Consider the following 19,368-nt stretch of genomic DNA (forward strand, 5'->3'; position numbering starts at 1 on the left):
CTTGGGGGAGGTAAGCAGAGAAATACATCATCTCAAATCTGAAATTTCTAGTTTAAAATCTAGAATTGCAGAATTAGAAAAAGGAAAGCAGCCTGAAAGTATCCAAGAATGGAACACTACAACCTCCTACCAAAATCCAAATATAGAAATCATTGAAGGACAGAAAGATCCTATTTTAGGATTCAGAGAGATGAGGATCATGGCAATTGAATATCAGCATCATCATGTAAAGGTAAATCTGTGTATACAAGGAGAAATGTTTTCACTAACTGCACTATTGGATTCTGGTGCAGACGTAAATATCTTGAATTCAAAAGTTATCAAATATTGGATTTCTACAGAAAGGAAAGTTGTTGGTCTAGGAAATAAAACACTCGGATATGAAATACCAAAAACTTCTATATGTTTTGACCAATATTGTATAAAGCTTAAGTTTGCAGTCTTAGATATACCTATTGATTGCATTTTGGGTAATATATTTCTAGCTGCAGTTGAACTGCATGGTTCAATATGATTGAAGAATAATAAAGGTGGCTACTTCATCATAGTCCCAACCTTAGACGGGAAGTCAAAAAGGATTGAAATGCCTTACATCACAAGCCCAAGGATTTCAACCATGGTCTAGACAATCAGGGACTTAGATAGAGCTGAAGAAAAATTAACAGATCTAAAAGATCTGAAGTCTTCAATACATATTGAAGAACAATTGAAAAATCCTCTAAACAAAAGGAAAATTGTTGAGCTCAAAAGGATGATAGAGGATGAATGTTGTTCAGAAGAACCTAATGCCTTTTGGCATTGGACGCAGCACACAGTCGATTTACGATACAAGACAGAGTATGATGGGAAGCCATGCAAGAGCAGGGCAATCCTGATGAAGAAAGAATATAACAATCTGTGTGAAAAGGAGATAAAGCAACTCTTGAATAGAAGACACATTAGAGAATCCGACAGTGCTTGGAACTATTATGGGTTCTATGTAAACAAAAGATCAGAACATGTTAGAGGTATCCCAAGGCTTGTAATCAATTACAAACCTCTGAACTTTGTTCTCGCAGACAACACATATCCTATCCCCCACAAAGGAGATTTAATAGGGAGGATAGCAGGAGAAAAAATATTTTCAAATTTTGACTTAAAGTCAGGATTTTGGCAAGTCACCATTTCAGAAGAAGATAAGTTCAAAATAGCCTTCAGCGTGCCTGCAGGACATTATGAATGGAACATAATGCCTTTTGGATTGAAGCATGCTCCGTCTAAGTTCTAGAAGGTAATGGATTCTATCTTCAAACCTTACTTTGATTGGCTCTTGGTCTATATTGATGACATCCTAATTTTTTCAAAGAATATTCAAGATCATTTCATGCATGTGCAGACCTTTGTATAGTTAGTAAAAAGAAATGGTTTGTTTTAAGGAAGAAGAAAATAAGGTATTCCAAACCTCTATAAAGTTTCTTGGCCACACCATATTCAATGGCCAAATATCCTTGCAAAAACATGCATTAGAATTCTTTGAAAAGTTTCCTGACATTATTACTAATAAGACCCAGCTTCAGAGATTTCTAGGATGTCTAAATTATGTGAGTAACTTTTATCAATACTGTGCAAAGGACAAAAGTTTGTTAAATCAAAGACTCAAGAAAAATCCGCCTCAATGGACAGAGGCCCATATTAAAGTTGTCCAACAAATCAAAGGTAAAGTCAAAACACTACCTATCCTTTATGTAGCTGATGATAATGCTTTCAAGATCGTAGAATCAGATGCAAGCAATATTGTATGGGGAGGCATCCTCAATCATAAAAAAGATGGTAAAGAAAAATTTGTATAGTTTGCTTCAGGAACCTGGAATCCAGTGGAACAAAATTACTCTACTATAGAGAAGGAAGTTAAAGCCGCTTAGAATTGTATAAATAAATTTGAAGTAAATCTTGTAAATAAAAAATTCTTGCTAAGGACTGATGCCTCGGCTATGAAGAAAGTCTTAACCAAAGATATTAAAAAGCTGGGGGAATCTGAGTTTGCTTGGTGGCAGGCCTTGTTTGCTAACTTTGATTTCAAATTGGAGCATATTAAAGGGAAAGAAAATCATCTACTGGATTTTCGTAGTGGAGAATTTATTCAGCCACCTGAACATGTGATGGTAATAGTAACAGAATGGGATCAAAGCCAACAAAAAGAAGTACTTAGAACAATTCCAGATAATCTTAGTTGGTCAGAATACAAAGAAAGTTGGAAGCCCACCTGGCAATTAAGAAATACGAAAGTATTAGATGCCAATCTTCAACCACACACTAATATATTACATCTAGTACCTGAAAGAAGACTGTATCCAAAATAGAGTAGATGGATCCACGATATGGTTTATTCCAAAAGTATGGATGCTGCAAGACAAGCACAATATGCTCTTCTACATGACTTCCATGATCTAACCATGATATGGTCACATGGGGGAAGCAGAAGTGGGGTCTATGAAAGATACTTTTCAATAAATCAAATGAGGAACACTTCTTGGCCTCTTACAACACATAATGCAGCACTTTGGCCTGGAAAGGACCCCAGCCTCATCTTTCTGAACACAGTCTATGATTTCAACATCTACAAAAGATTATGGTGGGACATATTTAATAAGGACGGAAAAGAGGAAACCCACTAGACCAAAATAAAGTTTGGGACCACATGAATCATGCAGCAAAACCAACAAAGTGATTGGATTTGAGATTGGTGGACTGATTATGGTATGAACAGAACAGGTATAGATCCTGTTTACCATGAATCATATGTCAAAATAGGTTGCTATACATGTTTTGAACACAATATTCCTGAATGCTTCCATTCTCCTTATGAAACCGTTAAAAACATGTTCTCTCTCCCAATCAATATCCTCTCCGAGATAACGAGGTATTAAAAGAATATATGAATAGACATCACCAATGGCTTATTCTCACAAAAGTTAAGCATCAAATTATATTAAATAAGCCCATGATTGTAAGAAGGATTTTTACCAAAGCTTTGGATGACAATCTGTATAAAAGATTTCAGGTTCCCGAAATTACATTCCTTTAACTTTTTGGTTCCCGTGGACTTTTCCATAAAAGTCTCCATAGTATAATGAGACACGAAGCACTTTTCCATCTTTTGGTGTGCTTTGAGCCACATCTCATGATCTGACAGATTCCTTTAGCACAAAATTTGTCAACTCAATGGTTAGATGCTTGTCCCCTCCTTTTGCTATATAAGAAAGGGGGTAAGGCTCATTTGGGGCATTTAGAGTTTTGAGTGTTTTAATTTTTAGTGTATTAGAGTTGAGAGTTTTTCTTGCTCTTCAACTATGGACTTCTATCTGATCTACTTGCATCATGAAGAAATCCCAAAGTCTTAGGTGATCTAAGAAGCCTGCGCATCTCTGTGTTCGGGACAGGTGAGAACCTAAAGTGGCAAGATCTTTAGAGAGTCTGTCTTTATGAGTGTTAGTATCAGTGTTCAAAGATTGAGTCTGTGATCTTGCTAGGTAGCCTCTAGTAAGCTATATCCTAACTGAGTAGCTAAAGTCTGGTAAACGCAAACACAAACTCTCTCAGGATTGAACAGATTGTAATCCTTATGTAATCCATTTCTGAATTAATATAAAAGAGTGTTATCACTATTCCACATCTGAGTACTTGTGCATTAAAAATTAGTTGTTGAGGTAGTATCTATTTAAGCTACTTTGTACTGAAGTTCTCTACAGGTTCGCCAATGCACAGAAAGAATGCTAGATCGTGTAAAGGAAAGGGAGCCATTGAGAAGTTTGATAGTGTGTGAAATGTGTTAGTAGGTTTGTGTATGGGTTCGTGTAAGTCAGAGTAAGTGGCAAAAATAGAGAAGAGACTCAAGAAGGCCTAGCAGCTACACTGTTGTTGCAAACTTCGTTGAAGTCCCTGCTCCTACCCTAAGATTAGAAAACAAGTATTTGTTCTGCTTCTTTCTTATTGGGTTTCACGTGCGAGAAGCCTTTCAATGTGCCTCTGGCCATCACTAATCTGTGCAACCCAGGGATCACCATTACTTTCATTGACATGACATTCTCACGATATGAATACAGAAAATTGCCCTCTGAAAGTTTACAGAACGATCTCCGAAGGACGTTGTCCACCCCCCCTTCACACATTTCCCAGTTCCCTGACCATGTAAGGCCCGCTGATACATAAACTGGATTTACCATCTTGTCGCATGCTTCATATAACAAGGGCCTGAATATAGCTACACTACCCACCTCAAAAACTAAGTTTATCGATTATGATGTGATCTCTCTTCTAAATTTTGAAATTGAAGAAGGAAAATTCTTATGAAACATATAGTTAATAGTACGAGCATTGAAACTAGAGGGTGAATTGAATGTAGAACCAATAAAGGATGGTTTTAGTTTGGGTTCAATTTGTGATTTTGAAATGTTGGGCTAGGTATGATATGCAGAATTGAAATATGTAATCTACATCTGTAAAGTTTATTTGATTGAGATGGGTTTGTAATTATAGAGATGCATACAAAAATATCAAACCAATAAACCTCTAAATTCGAAAGTAACTAGAGAGGTATTTTGGTTCCGTTAGAGGGAACGAGCAAAAACTGTAAAAATAAAATGTAATAAACTTAGCCTGTATTATAGTCCAAGCACTAAAAGTCGTAGTCGCTCCAAACTTTATTGGGTGCATTAACCAAAAACAGAACAAGGGTTTACTCAGCAGAAACCAACTAGAAAGAAATCCCAAAGAAATTAAGTGCAAAATACCTAGTGAGGAGGAAAACCTGTAATGAAGAGAAGTTAGGGCTTCTAAGACCTGTAATGAATTAGAGGTATCCAAGCCCATGTGGATGTGAGCCAACCTCTCGTGAAAATTTGCTGCAGAGAGGAAAACGGTAAATCAGTGCTAATTTCTCCAGATAAAATTAATATAATGTAGTTCAAATTTATGGTGCGAGCTTCGAAGGTATGAAAGAATACTTATGTTCACTAAGTTCCAAGTGGAATGGTGCCAATGGATGTTTAAACCTCTAACTATTAGAGGTGTAGCAAGCCTTTGAATCTTGGTAGTTGAAATTACAACTTACAATGAGCTATGTGATATCACATGGAGCTACATGCATGGAATATGCCAAAGATAGGCCACTATATATGCATGGGACCAAGGTTGATATGAAATTTTCCACATTGTTATAAATAAAATTAGTATCAATGTTTTAAATAATGCCCAATTGAAATCATTCCTATGGTTGTGCGCTAAGTTATGGTAGGTTGAGCATAATCTAAGGGTTACAAAATGTACACTGGAATTATGATATAATGTGATAGTTAACCATGTAACATAGCTATTAATTAAATGAGAAAATTTTTTAATACCTATTTTTTTGAGGTAGCAAAAATTACTTGATTTTGAAAAATGGTAATTCACAATACACCTTTTTTGTTGGAGCATATTTTTGGCACTTCAATTTTTTTTTATGTATCAAGTATGAACATTTTTTTTGTTAGTGGTTTTCATCCTGATTTTAAAAAGTGTTTATGAGCATCCACCCCTTTTGTTTAGAAGACTTATTTTTTACACTTTAAATTTTCTAATGTATTAAGCGTGGATAAATTTTTTTAAAATGTTGGTGATTTTTATGTTGGTAATAAAACATAAAAAAAAAAACATGACAAGAAAAGTCAAGTATGAAAAAATATATTAAAAATATTATAAAAATGTAAAAAAATAATCAAAATTAACTTGTAAAAAAAAGTTAAATAAAAATTACCAAAAAATAAACAAAAAGATATCAAAAAAATAAATAAATAAATAAACGAATTTTTTTCAAGAAAAATATAATTTAAGGAAAAAAAAAAAACCAAAAAAAAATCTAAAACCACATTTTTAGGTTAAAAAAAACACTTCATAAAATAAATAAATAAATAAATAAAAATTAAAAAAATAAAAGTCAAAAATAAAATAAAATAAAAGCAATTCATAACAATTAAAATTAAAAAATTAAAATTAGAAAAGGTAAATAAATGATTGAAAAAAATAAATAAGGTAATATTTTTCTTGTTCTTATTTATTTATTTATTTAAATTTTTTTTTTTGACGAGCATTTATTACTCTATGTTTCACGTTTAAAAAAATATATATTTAAAGTAATTCATTTTATATAATTTTTAATTTAATTCATTTTAATTTTTTCAACATATTTGAAATTATTTACTTTTAATTTACTTATTATTAATTTTAATTTTAAAAGAAAATATTATTAATAATAATTATAATATTGAATTAAGGCTTCTGTGATCCATATCAAATTTTTGAAGATTCTTCGGCGAAAATCGCATAGAGAAACATTTGTCGACGCGTTTTGAACCAACCAGTGTGGTTCATCGTCAGGACAAGTTAAATGAGCAGATCTCGTTTTGCACATTAAATAGACAGGGTAGAATATCCCATGACCCAATTTTCTAGACAAGATAATGGCTAAAATGACAACAGCTAGATTTGACCGGAAACGGCTAGTTTGACTTTGATAAGGAGTAAAAACTCCATTTATTTAAAAATTTAATACGGTTATAAATGTAAGAGGATGGTTATATATAAACCGTATTAAATAAATGGAGTTTTTACCCCTTATCAAAGTCAAACTAGCCATTTCCGGTCAAATCTAGCTGTTGTCATTTTAGCCGTTATCTTGTCTAGAAAATTGGGTCATGGGATATTCTGCCCTGTCTATTTAATGTGCAAAACGAGATCTGCTCATTTGACTTGTCCTGACGATGAACCACACTGGTTGGTTCGAAACGCGTCGACAACTATTTCTCTATGTGATTTTCGCCGAAGAATCTTCAAAAATTATAATATGTTTGAGTTTATAACTAACTATTAAAATTTTTAAAAGTATTTCATTTTATATAATTTTTAATTTAATTCATTTTAATTTTTTCAACATATTTGAAATTATTAATTTTTGATTTACTTATTAATAATTTTTTTTTTTCTCGGTAAAAGACTATCTATTATATTATATGGTATTTACATGTGAACTTTACATACTGAGAGACAGGCCAACTATGGCACCTGGGAGAACATGGTTTGACACAAAATACACCCTCGCAGGGGCATCTACAGGATTTACCAAGCATACTGAAGCAAAAGACCAAAATGACATGACTGTAGTCGAACATGGAACAGCATTGAGTTAGACAGTGACGACACGTCCCACGCAGGGGCTTCCATCCAACAAACTTGCAGTGAAGCTTGTCCCGCCGTGAGATTGACAGTTACATGACAAAATGAAGAACTGAAAATTAACTGAAACAGTAGTAGACACAGTAACAAACAGAATACAAATACCCGCTGAAACTATTGGATTAGACCGATGCCGAGAGAGAAGGGAGTATGCCGGAGATCGCTGCTGGGGATTAGTCTTCGGGCTCTTCCTCGTAAATGTAGCTCCAGCCTTGGCCCTCCGGCATCCCTGCCCACAAGTCCATTGGATCCTTTGCAGTGTTCGGAGGTGCCTGTTCCGGAGGATTGGGAGGGGATTGCTGGATCTCTTTCCCAGAGGTGCTGGCCTCAATTGGTGGCTGCAGCACAGGACTCTCCTCCCCCTTGCCTTCTTGAGGTGGCTCAGCCGATTCTGGCTGTTTCCCTCCTTCATTTCCTTCAGGAGCCTTGGTAAAGAGCACCGAGATATGGGCATTGATACCCGCATTCTCCTTCGAACCACCCAAGGTGAAGACGACTGAGCCAAAGGCTGGATGCCCTGATTCTCCTTCACTTGAGCTGCCCACCTCCAAGAATTGCCCGACCTGAATTGGTGTTGCTCTCGCCCTCCTATGGCAGTAGCAGCAGCAACAATGATGGTGCTCATCTGCTGCTGGGCGTCGTGAGGACGCGCCTCGCCCAGGTCCCCTCCTGCTCGTCTGCCGCTCTCGTATCTTGGCCATGGATCCCCCGCCGCCTTCCTCCTGTTCCCGGACCGCTGTCGAAGGATTGAGGACCCTGTAAAGTCCGGTGAGGGATTGTAGTAACTGAATTGTGACAGAAGAACAATCACAGAGCGGATTTTGCCACAGACCACACACAGGAGGAGCGGCTTCAGAGCAAAACTCTGCCACAGACCACGCACAGAATGACCGCCTCGCCTCCAATTTATTCCAATTGTCCTTAATGTGCCTCTTCTCCCCAAGACATTCCCCTGAGTAGCAGCTACAGAGTGCTGTGACTGCCCTGCAAGGTGGTGGATCATCCACCCAATCCGTTTCCTTCTGAACCTGCAACATTCCCTTCTCACCATGCTTATGAATTTGTAGTGCGCTGCCTTCCCCTTGAAGAATCGCTGCAAAACCTCGAAACGAGCATGCCTTAACTGCTCTCTGCCCCTCCATCGATTCACCCTGCTCGGCATTGAATGCCAAGAGCTTGGGCAGCCAAACCATATCCCCTGGCGGCGGAGACCCATTACACTTCCCATAACACTTAACTGCTGGCACGGGGCGGCACATGCTGGGCATGTGGCTCGTCCCTATGTGACGTGCCCTCACCCGCATCCGGGGATTCAGCATCGCTTTGGAGAAGACTCTCACAGTCCTGAGTCTGTTGATTGCTTGGGATGATGTCCAAATTACCTGTTAGGAGGGTTCGGTTGCTTTCCACCCCAATGTTGGCTAGGAGATCGGCTATCTTATTGCCTTCTCTCCGTGTGTGGTGAAAGGAGAGGGCCCTATGATTGCGCATCTCATGTCCAATGTTGTTAGCCTTGCTTCTAGTCTCCAACTGTGAGCAACTTTTCTGGCTTGAGAGCCATTCTGAATACGCGTGGCCATGTTGATGATGATCTGGGAATCTCCCTCCACCATTAGTGGTTGAAGATTGAGTTCCCTGGCTAATGAGAGCCCTTGCCAAAGTCCCTCCAGCTCGGCCGAGTTATTGGTGTCCCATCCGATATTGCCAAAGTAAATCTGCAAGGGGGAGCCTTTATGATTTCGAATAATACCTCCAAATCCTGCTGGACCCGGATTGCCTTTGGAGGCTCCATCAAAGTTGAGTTTGTAAGAGTTGATGGGTGGGGGGGTCCATCTGCTGTTTTCCTTGATGTTGCAGTTTGTTCTCTGATGCATAGCATATTCTTGAGGAAGCTGCAGCTTCCAATTGTCGAGGATATTTTTCTCATTGTCTGTGGTAGGGAGATCCTCTTTTGTCCAAGAACGAAGAAGCATGGTTTCTCTGAGATTGCCATGCAATCTACTCCATATTATCTCAATGCGAGAGCTCTGGTTTTTGAAAATGCGCCGATTCCTTTCCTTCCAGATATTCCATAATGTTGTGCCTGGGATGATGTTCCAGAGGTAATTGAGAATCTCACAGCCATAAGGATTTTTCGGCCACTTTCGGATGGTATCAATGATATCACCATCTCCTTTGCACCACTTTTGACATCTGAAGCTAATCTTTTCCCAAAGTTGTTTGGTGAGTGAGCATGTGTCCAAGAGATGCTGCAGGGTTTCCTCATTTTGAAAGCAGTTGTGACATATTGAAGGACCCTGGAAACTGCGTCTTCTTAGCCTATCCCAGGTGAGAATCTTCTTGTGTCCTACCATCCAGAGGAAGTGGGAGATTTTGGGCCATGCTTTAAAGCTCCAAATTCTCCCCCAAAGAGGATCCGGCCTGTTGGGGAAGTCGCCTATTAGATTGTAGGCCTCGGAGGTGGAGTAGGATCCTTTAGGTAAATAGCCCCATCTGAGTATGTCATCGCTGTCCTCATATCGAATACTCCTCTTCCTTAACTCGTTCTCGAGTTCTACTACTTCCTCAATGTTTGTGTTACTGGTTATTTGGTTGCCCGGTAGCCACTTTCTGAATCCATTTTCCGTTTCTTGTGTCCAGAACTGGTGGACGGTAGCCTGCTACTGCTCCTGCCTGTTCTGAGTTATCTCTGGGGAAAGAACACTAGAGAGGTTGGGCATTTGGTTCCAAGCGTCATTCCAGAAACGAGCAATGTGACCATTCCTGATTTCCCAAAAGCTATGCTTTTGTATGAGCTGATAATGCTGCTTGGCGGCGTTCCAGATTAGCGACCCTCTGTCAGTGGGTGTGAATCTGATAAGCTCTTCTTGGGGCCTGTTGTTGGCATATTTGGCATTCCATATTTTAGCCCAAAGCTTGTCTGGATTAGTCACCCATTGCCACCATATCTTAGCGTTCATAATGGTATTGCTGTACTCAGGATCTCTCAGTCCAATGCCTCCCTTGATTTTGGGCATGCAGACAGAATCCCATTTCACCAATGCCCATTTGCGATTAGTGGCTGAGCTACCCCATAAAAAGTCTCGCTGCAGATTCCTCAATCTTTTTAATACCCATTTTGGTGCCGCCAGGATAGAGAAGAGATAGAGAGGCATAGCTTGGAGGACGGACTTTATAAGCACCACCCGACTAGCTAGATTAAGAGAGCGGTGAGTCCAAAGAGTGAGTTTTGACTCGAGCTTCTCTAGCAGAATGCGCCATGCAGGCTGCTTTAAGGCAGAGGCAGTGAGGGGCGCTCCAAGGTAAGTGGATGGGAGTGAGGCAGAGTGGAAGCCCAGGATACGGGACACAACAGATTTGACCGACGGAGGGGTGTGGAAGAAGAAGATTTGAGATTTGGAACAATTGACTTGGGTACCAGAAGCCTCGCAAAAATCATTGAGCAGAGATTTCAACTGGGAGGCTTCCTGAACCGATGGGTAGCCATAAAGCATGGTATCATCAACAAATTGCTGATGGGAGGAGGCAGGGGAGTTGTGGATAGAGATTCCTCTGAGTTGATGAGAATGGAGGGCATGCTTGATATGCCTACCAAGACCTTCAGCCATAAGCACAAAGAGGAAGGGGGAGAGGGGATCCCCTTGTCTTATGCCCCGGGAGGGCTTGAATGGACGGGAGGGAAGACCATTGACAAGGATTGAGAAATGAGTGGAAGTGATAAGGCTCATGATCCAGCGTACCCATGTGGAGCAAAATCCAAAAGCTTTCAACATATGATGAATATAGGACCAGCTGAGCTTGTCGAAAGCTTTAGAGAGATCTAGCTTGAGTAACATACCTGCTTGCTTGGATTGTTTGAGCGAATGAATGATTTCATGCGAGAGGATGATACCATCCATTATCTGTCTGCCTTCGACATATCCCGACTGTTCCGGAGAGACGAGCAAGGGTAGAAGGGGTTTTAACCTGTTAGCAATGACTTTGGATATGACTTTATAAATGACGTTACAGAGAGCAATGGGCCTAAATTTATCAGGTGTAATGGAGTTCTCCTCTTTGGGAATGAGAGTGATGAACGTGGAGTTGAGGGAGGGGAGGAGCCAGCGTAGAGCCCTGGATTCCTCTACTATCTGCCAAACCTCCATTTTAATCATATCCCAGAAAGCATGAAAAAACGTGGTTGTGAAACCATCTGGGCCAGGGGCCTTACCTTCTTTGAGCTGCGCCATTGCCTCATCTACTTCCTGGGGAAGAATAGGGCGCATGAGAAGCTCGTTGTGTTCTTCTGTGACCAGCTTGGGTATGTTGCTGGTTATTTTTCCAATCGCCTGCTGCCGATCCATTGCCTGCTCCTGGTGTACCAGCTTGAAATGATTGAGGAGGGTCTTTTCTATTTCCTCATGCTCCTCCACTTTTGCCCCTTCTTGGTTCTGGATGAAAGGAATATTATTGTGCATCCTTCTCTGTACTGTAGTTCTGTGGAAGAACTTAGTGTTGCGCTCTCCTTCCTTGAGCCACCTAACCCTTGACTTTTGCCGCCAATATATCTCCTCCTGTTTTCTCCTTTCTTCAAGCTGATCGTGTATGTGCCGTTCCTGATCCAAAGTTTCTTCCGTGTGCCCTTTATTAATTACTTTCTGATGGAGATCCTTCAGTTCCTGATTTAGCTCCTGCTGCGCCTCAAATATGTTCCCAAAAGTCTCCCTATTCCAGCGTTTTAGGTGACTTTTTAAGAACCACAACCTTTGCTGAAACCGATACATTTTTGAACCCTCTGGTGGGATGAAGGAGGCCCAAGTGGTTCTGACGAAGTCCTTGAATGCAGGATGAGTGAGCCAAAATGCCTCGAAGCGGAAAGGACGTTTTGTTCGATCCCCTGGTCTCTGCCATTGCAGAGCTATTGGCCAGTGGTCCGACCCAGTGTGGGCTAAGATTGCAGCCGTGAGATCACCTCCGAGATGCACTGCATTGTCCGAGATCAGAAAGCGATCAAGTTTAGACGCAATCTGATGCTTTCCCCCTCTGCGATTGCTCCAGGTGAAGGTGCCATTACAGAATGGCAGATCTATGAGAGAGGCCGATCGAATGAAGTCCTTGAATCGATCTACCTCTGGCTCTAGTCTGGTTCTTCCTCCTAACTTCTCCTCGATTTTGGTTATCATGTTGAAGTCCCCTCCCACGATCCAAAGTGGATGCTGCCGATTTATGCTTAGTGCTTCAATGGTATCAAGGAGCGCACTTTTACTTCCCGAATCCTGCGGAAAATAGACATTGGATAGGTTGCCATGAATGTTGGTGCCTAGAATGTGAAAGGTAGCCTGTATTAGGTGATGGGAGGCGTGGAAATCTGTGAGTGAAACAACTTGGGTGTTCCATGCTATTGCTAGCCCCCCAGAAGCTCCCGTGGCATCTACAGCAACCGATCTGCATCCTGGCCAGGCTTTCGAGAGAATGCGGCCCAGCGTAGTACTATTGCATTTGGTTTCCTGGAGGAAGCACATCTGCGGTTTTTCCATCTTGATCATGTTTTTCAACATCCTAAGTTTCCCTGGGCTATTAAGCCCTCTTAAATTCCAAGAGACGAGCTTCATGGTTCAACTAGTATGGGCAGGACTATAATACTTCGTCAGCTTTGCATATCTACCAGAGTCCACCAGGATTTTTCCAACCTCTATTGTTCTCTGGAGATCTATCTTCCGCCCTCTTTTTTTGGAGTCCTTTGGACGCATGCTGCTATCCCAAGTGCTGCCAGGCTGTATGCCGAGTTGGTTTTGGTGGTAAGCTCTGGAAATGACCTCTTCCAACTTTTCTAGATCTGTCTCAGAGATGGATTCATATGCTTTTTTCTTGCAAGCTAATTCCAGTTCTATAATGTCCAGTCCATGCAGATCAATGCTCTTTGGCTCTTCCTGCATATTTTTCACTTGACTGGTTCCCTCTTGAATGGTCTCTGTATCCTGCGGCGGGATTATCGTTCCATCCATCTTCATTTCCTTGGGGATCGCCGTCGCATCTTCCGGACTCCGTCTAAGGATAATAGGGATGTTCATGGGAGATTTAGACAACGGGGGGGGGGCTGGAAGGGGGGGGGTGGGTGGAAGTGGAAGGGCGAGCAGGGATATTATCAGAATCAAGAGGCTGATCCTCTGTGAAATCGCCTAAAATGTCAAAGCTATTCTTGGATGCAGGATGATGAGGATGGGTGGATTGGGGTTTGGATCCATTCTGATGCTTTTTGTGCGAGCGCTTCCGACTGGATACTCGGGTGAAGCCATCCTGAGGTGGGGATTCAGAAGGATCAGAGGATTGGACTTTGATATTGAGAGGGCAATCTCTAAACAGATGTCCCAGCGCATGGCATCTTCTGCATCTGAAAGGCACATGCTCATAATCAAGAGGCTGGATCCACTCCTCATCTCGATGGGCAAGGGTAACAGACTCTGGTAAAGCTTCATTTAGACGGATAAAGACACATATTCTTGCATAGGAGATATACTTCCTAGATTTGGTTTCTTCTGCTGCCCTGATGTATTCTCCCACTCCGTTTCCTATGCCCTTCAGACAGTCTTCTTCCCAATATTCATCAGGGAGTGAGTATAAACGGATCCATACTGGTGCCCATGTGAGATCCTCCTTATCAGGGTTGAATCTGGGTATCCATTCTCTCATGTAGAGACCTGCCGAGTTGAAGAAGTATGGTCCTCCTCCAAGGATTCTGTATTTGTCCTCCAGGCAGAAAAAGATGGCGGTAAAAAAGCCCTTCGGTCCAAGCTGGAGAGTGACATCTCCCTTAGGTTTCCATTTTGCCGCAATCCAGCCATTTAAGGCTCTCTCAGTCGGCCAAAACCCTATGAATTTTCCTATGATGGCGTGATCTTTCATGAATTTAATCCTTCTGTCGATCTTATCTCCGGGCAATTCTATTCTCGGCCTTTCTTTGGCTACAGGTCGACATGTAGAGGAAGTGACCTTCGGGTTGATCCCCTGAGTTTCTTGTTCTTCTGGTGGATCATTGACAGTTCCTTGCTGCTTTTTCCCTTTGCTGAGAATGTCCGGATCTACTGATCCAAAGATGACCTCAGGCTCTGGGTTGTGCAGTGAGGGGGAGGGCTTCGATGCCCCCCCTGCGTCGTCGCCATTGATCGTCTCTGTTCCCCTTCAGCACTGTTGCGCTGCAGAGAATCTCGTGTAGAGCCTGAGCGCGTAGCTCTATGCTGTCGGCGCCGTCAGGGTTTCGATCTAAGAACCCTAGCTCTCAACCAGCTTCGAATCTACTTATTAATAATTTTAAAAGAAAATATTATTGATAATAATATTGTTATTATTATTATTAATTTCTCTTTATCTTGGTCAAACTAGCCGTTATCATGTCATTTCTAGCTCTTATTTTTTAGCCATTGAGTCATGGATTCTCTGCCCTGTCTATTTAATGTGCTAAATGAGATCTGCTCATTCAACTTGTCCTGACGATGAACCACACTGGATGGTTCGAAACGTGTCGACATAAGTTTTTCTATGTGATTTTCGTCGAAGATTCTCCAAAAAAAATAAAATTAAAAAGATTAAAAATTAAAAAAATAAAAAAAAAATTAAAATTTCAAAAATTAAAATAAAAAATTAAAATGTTAAAAAATTAAAATTATAAAAAAAAAATCCTAGGCCATCCCACATAAAAAACAAATTTGTTTTTATTTTTTCATTAATTTTTAAATTTTTTTCCTTAAATTAGGTCTATTTTTGAAATATTTTTCCTTTTTTATTTATTTTTATTTTATTTTATTTTTGTTTAAAGTTTTAAATTTTACATGTTAATTTTTTTATTTTTTATTTTTTATTTTTTTTCTCCTTTCTATAAATTTTTTATATTTGATTTTTCTCATGTTTTTAATTTTTTTTTTTTTACGTTTTATTATTTGTTATTATTTTTAAATTTTTTTGTGTTTCATTTATTGTTTTTATTTCTTTTCAATATTTTTTTTGTGTTGTATTTTTTTGTGTTTTTTATTGTTTTTATTTTTTTCTATATTTGATTTTTTTTCTTTTGTATTTTTCATTTTTATTTATTTATGTTTTTTCCTACAGGGTCCATGTCAATGCTCGTTTATCAAGCTACTCCCATTATGTGTAATTTGATAGTTGATTTTCAATTTTTCGTTATAATGAATTGATTCTGCCTCCACAATGTGTCAATTTCAAGGTTGGTCTTTAAGTTTTCATTACAATGGGCCGAGTTCACCTACACTGCGTGTCAATTTGATGGTTGATTTTCAATTTTTTTGTAATGTATCAAGTTGTCTTAGGCTAAGATTTTAAAATCACTATACATTTAGCATTTAAAAAAAATTACTCTTGGTATAATAACTCTTTCATTCAGGTGTTCATTTTTAAAGTTTTTTTAGTCATAATTTTTTTTTATAATGTCAAGCTTGAAATATTTTGAAAACTTAAGATTATTTTGTATTCATAATCTTTGGTTTTAATTCTATGGTTGAAAAATTGTCAATATTTTAATGTTTTTCTAAGTCGTGATATTTTTTCTTTAATACTATTGTCGAAAACAGTTATAAATATTTATTTTTTTTAGCACCATGCGTGAAAATTGTTGGAATTTTAAGGTTTTCTAAATACGTGATATTTTAAATTTGATGTCATGCCTAAAAATCATTGGAATTTTAAGGCTTTTCAAACATGTGATATTTTATCCTTAATGTCATGCTTGAAAATCGTTGGAAATTTAAAGGTTTTCAAAGTCATGATATTTTATTTTTAACGTCATTATTAAAAATACTGAAAATGTACCCTAAAAAAAAGATGTTATTCCAACATCAACACTTTTTGTTTTCATGGTGTTTTTTGCACAAAAAAATTTGGTTCTTACTGTCATTTTTAAGAAAGGTTGAAAATGTACCCCGATTTTTTTTTTGTTATTCCAGCATCAACACTTTTTGTTTACAGCCTATTTTCTCATGTTTTTATGGGGTTTTTGGGCTAGAGTTCATGTTTTGAGGTAATAGTTCCCTTATGTTTATAATATCAATCCCTTGGGTTTATTTATCATAGGGTTCATATTCCTAGGGTATAATATTTTTTATAGGTTTTATAATATTATTCCTAGGGTTTAATATAAATTCATTGGGTTTATTAATCCCTTAGGTTTATAATAATGCCAATATGGGTTTGTGACAAATATTTTCTCAATATGGAAAGAAATCATGGTCAACCATGGCCAACTGAGGTCAATCATGATCGACCATGGTCAATCATGGTCCATATTGGTAAAACATGGTCGACCATGGTCAATTATGGTCTATCATGCTCCAATGCCACATTGTGACAAAGATTGTCTCAATATGAATATCAACCATGGTCAATCAAGTATTGTGAGAGAGATTTTTTCTATATGAAAATAAATCATGGTCAACCATGGTCAATAAGCATAGCTACATTGTGTCAATGATTATCTCATGGCCTGACGTCACATTTTGACAACCATGGTCAACTATGGTCAACCATGGTCAAACATGTTCAATCATGGTCAGCCATGGTGAACCATGGTCCAATGTCACATTGTGACAAAGATTGTCTCAATATGAAAATCAATCATGGTCAATCATGGTCTAATGTCACATTGTGACAAAGATTGTCTCAATATGAATGTCAACCATAATAAACTATCATCAACCATGGTCAATCATGGTCAACCATGGTCAATCATGAACAAACATGGTCAACCATGGTCCAACATCGCATTGTGACAAAGATTCTCTCAATATGAAAAATCTATCATGGTCAATCACGGTTACCCATGGTCATCCATGGTCAACCATGGTCCAACGTCGCATTGTAACAAAGATTGTCTCAATATGAAAATCAACCATGGTCAACTGGGATCTAACATCGCATTGCGACAAAGATTTTTAACCATCATCAACCATTAACCATTGTCAACCATGGTTAGTGTTGCATTGTGGCAAATATTATCTGAATATAAACATCAACCATGGTAAACCATCGTTAGCCATGGTCAACCATGGTCCAATGTCACATTTTGACAAAGATTGTCTCAATATGAAAATCAACCATGGTAAACCATGGTCAATTGGTGAGCTCCAGTATTGTAGCAATAATGCTACAACTCCTGGGGCTTCCTGTCTCTTAATTTTATCAACCCGGTAGTTCGTACAAACTTGGAAGCGGCGGTGCTATATGCACAAGTACTAGCTCTTGTCGCAGCTGTCACTTGGTCAGCTGGCACAAGTCCGCTAGGGCTCAAGCCAACTTCTATAGGCTCTCAGAAGAAGCTTGCTAATTGATGGACGAAAGCTAATCTCAAAGGAAAGCTACTTTACTTGACAAAAATGAACTGAAAGCAAACCAAAGCATGTAAACCTAGGAAACCCTAATTTGACTAGTCTAACCTCTACAATGCAAAGAATGTAAATGCAACTTCTACCAATGCTGTCATTACCTCTAATAAATGCAAATGCATGGATCTAAACTACTTGCATCATGAAAGATGTGTTTTTGTATTTTTCCTTTAAGTGTGTGGAATGATTGTGATCTTGTGCTAACTAGGGTTTGGTTGTGCAGATGGGATGGAGAAGGAAGGAAAGCGTGGGACAGGTTAGGGAGGCTAGGAGAGGTCCCTAGGGATCCTTAGCACCCATCCACAGAGGTTCCTCGCATTCAGATGCTCAGCAACCGAGAGAGTGGCCTCCTACAGGATGGCTGTGGAGGATTCTACAGGATACTCTGTTTTCTACAGGATGTCTACAAATGGCTACAGGATGACCTACCGTGAGTGTTTGGAGTGATGGAGGGGTAATGGAATGGTAGAGGGAGATGTGTAAGGTAGGAATGAGGCTGGTGATGGCTGTAGAAGTGGAAGAATAGGATGGGAAGTGAGTGTATGCAATGGTTTGATGATTGGAAGGATGGAACCAACGAAAGTTGAAGGAGATGGAGCTATGTGGGAAATGAGAGAGTTGGAGGGTAAATGAGTGAGACAGAGGTTAAATAGAACTTGAGGAGGTGATGAAGATGATAGAGATGCCCTGCACAATGCTCATTTAAACGAATCAATGAATTCTTGCAAACAAACCAAGTCCTAGCTAACTTAATCTAATTGTCAATGAAATAAATGAACAACAGCTTTGTTTGGAAAGAGAACCATGTACTTCACGTGAGAAAGAGCATTCCAAAAGATCTAAATGCATAACAAACTCCTACCAATCGATTCTAAGCATAAAAAGCTACGTTACCCATCAAAACCAACTACCATAACAAAGCAAGATCTAAAGAGCAGATTTTTATTATGAGAATGCAGCAAAGACACATAAATATAAACAAGGGAGGTACTGGGCGCTTGAGATGGGCCCAACCCCAAGAACTACAGCCTCCCAAGAGAGATTTAGAGCTGGTGCAAAGCTGGATCCATCTTTATTAATCAAGAAATGAAAAGTACATCAAAACTGTCCATAAGGAGAGCTTGAGCATGAGCTGAAAGCAAAGCTAGTCTATTGCATAAAAATCGAATTACAAAATGGCTAACTAATGGCTAAAACAAAATGACTAACTAGCTAAACGAATTGACTACCAACTAGCTAAAAAATGACTAACCACTAGCTAACAAAAATGACCAACCACTAGCTAACCAAAATGAGGCCCCAAGCCTTCTTATTTATACAATTTGAGGACCCAACAGTCCTCCTAAAAGTTAGGGACTTGGCTGCCCAAGACTTGGAGTTAACAGCAGTCCAACTTGACTTGCTTGGCTGCCCTTGTGCTCATTAATTTGGTGGCCTTTGAACTCCGAGCTGATGGTGGAGAATTCGAGGTAAGGGTCCATAAATGAGGGGGACACCTTCCTACAAATCCTCTAGCTTGTTCTCCCACGAATTTGGCTGCCAAGTGCTCATTAAGACCTTCAATTTTGTCTCCAAGTTGACCAACAAGGCTACACAAAGCACCCATTAGACTTGTTGGCATAATGACTAACCAAATTCACTCTATTAACATAAAAATAATCAAAAACATGCAATAAACAAATGAGAATGGTGGACTAAGCCAAATTAGGAGGTTGAATGAGCCCAAATAATTGTACATTTTTGGGGCTCATCA

The 19,368-nt window shown here is 39.2% G+C and overlaps 1 protein-coding gene across 1 annotated transcript; it reads right to left on the reverse strand.

Moving 5' to 3' along the window:
* Positions 1-13,305: 13,305 nt before the first annotated feature.
* LOC149186694 (uncharacterized) lies at positions 13,306-14,130 on the reverse strand. Its single transcript, XM_089409423.1, has one exon. The coding sequence runs from the start codon at positions 14,128-14,130 to the stop codon at positions 13,306-13,308; it is 825 nt and encodes a 274-aa protein (XP_089265549.1).
* Positions 14,131-19,368: the final 5,238 nt, after the last annotated feature.

The sequence above is a fragment of the Pinus tabuliformis genome, chromosome 3_1, assembly GCF_031772625.1.
Source record: "Pinus tabuliformis cultivar Carrire ecotype Pingquan chromosome 3_1, CPIR1, whole genome shotgun sequence".
Lineage (NCBI taxonomy): Eukaryota > Viridiplantae > Streptophyta > Pinopsida > Pinales > Pinaceae > Pinus > Pinus tabuliformis.

What these genes read in the sequence shown, in the direction of transcription:
- LOC149186694 (XM_089409423.1), bottom strand. Translation starts at nt 14,130, where the DNA reads ATGAAAGATCACGCCATCATAGGAAAATTCATAGGGTTTTGGCCGACT.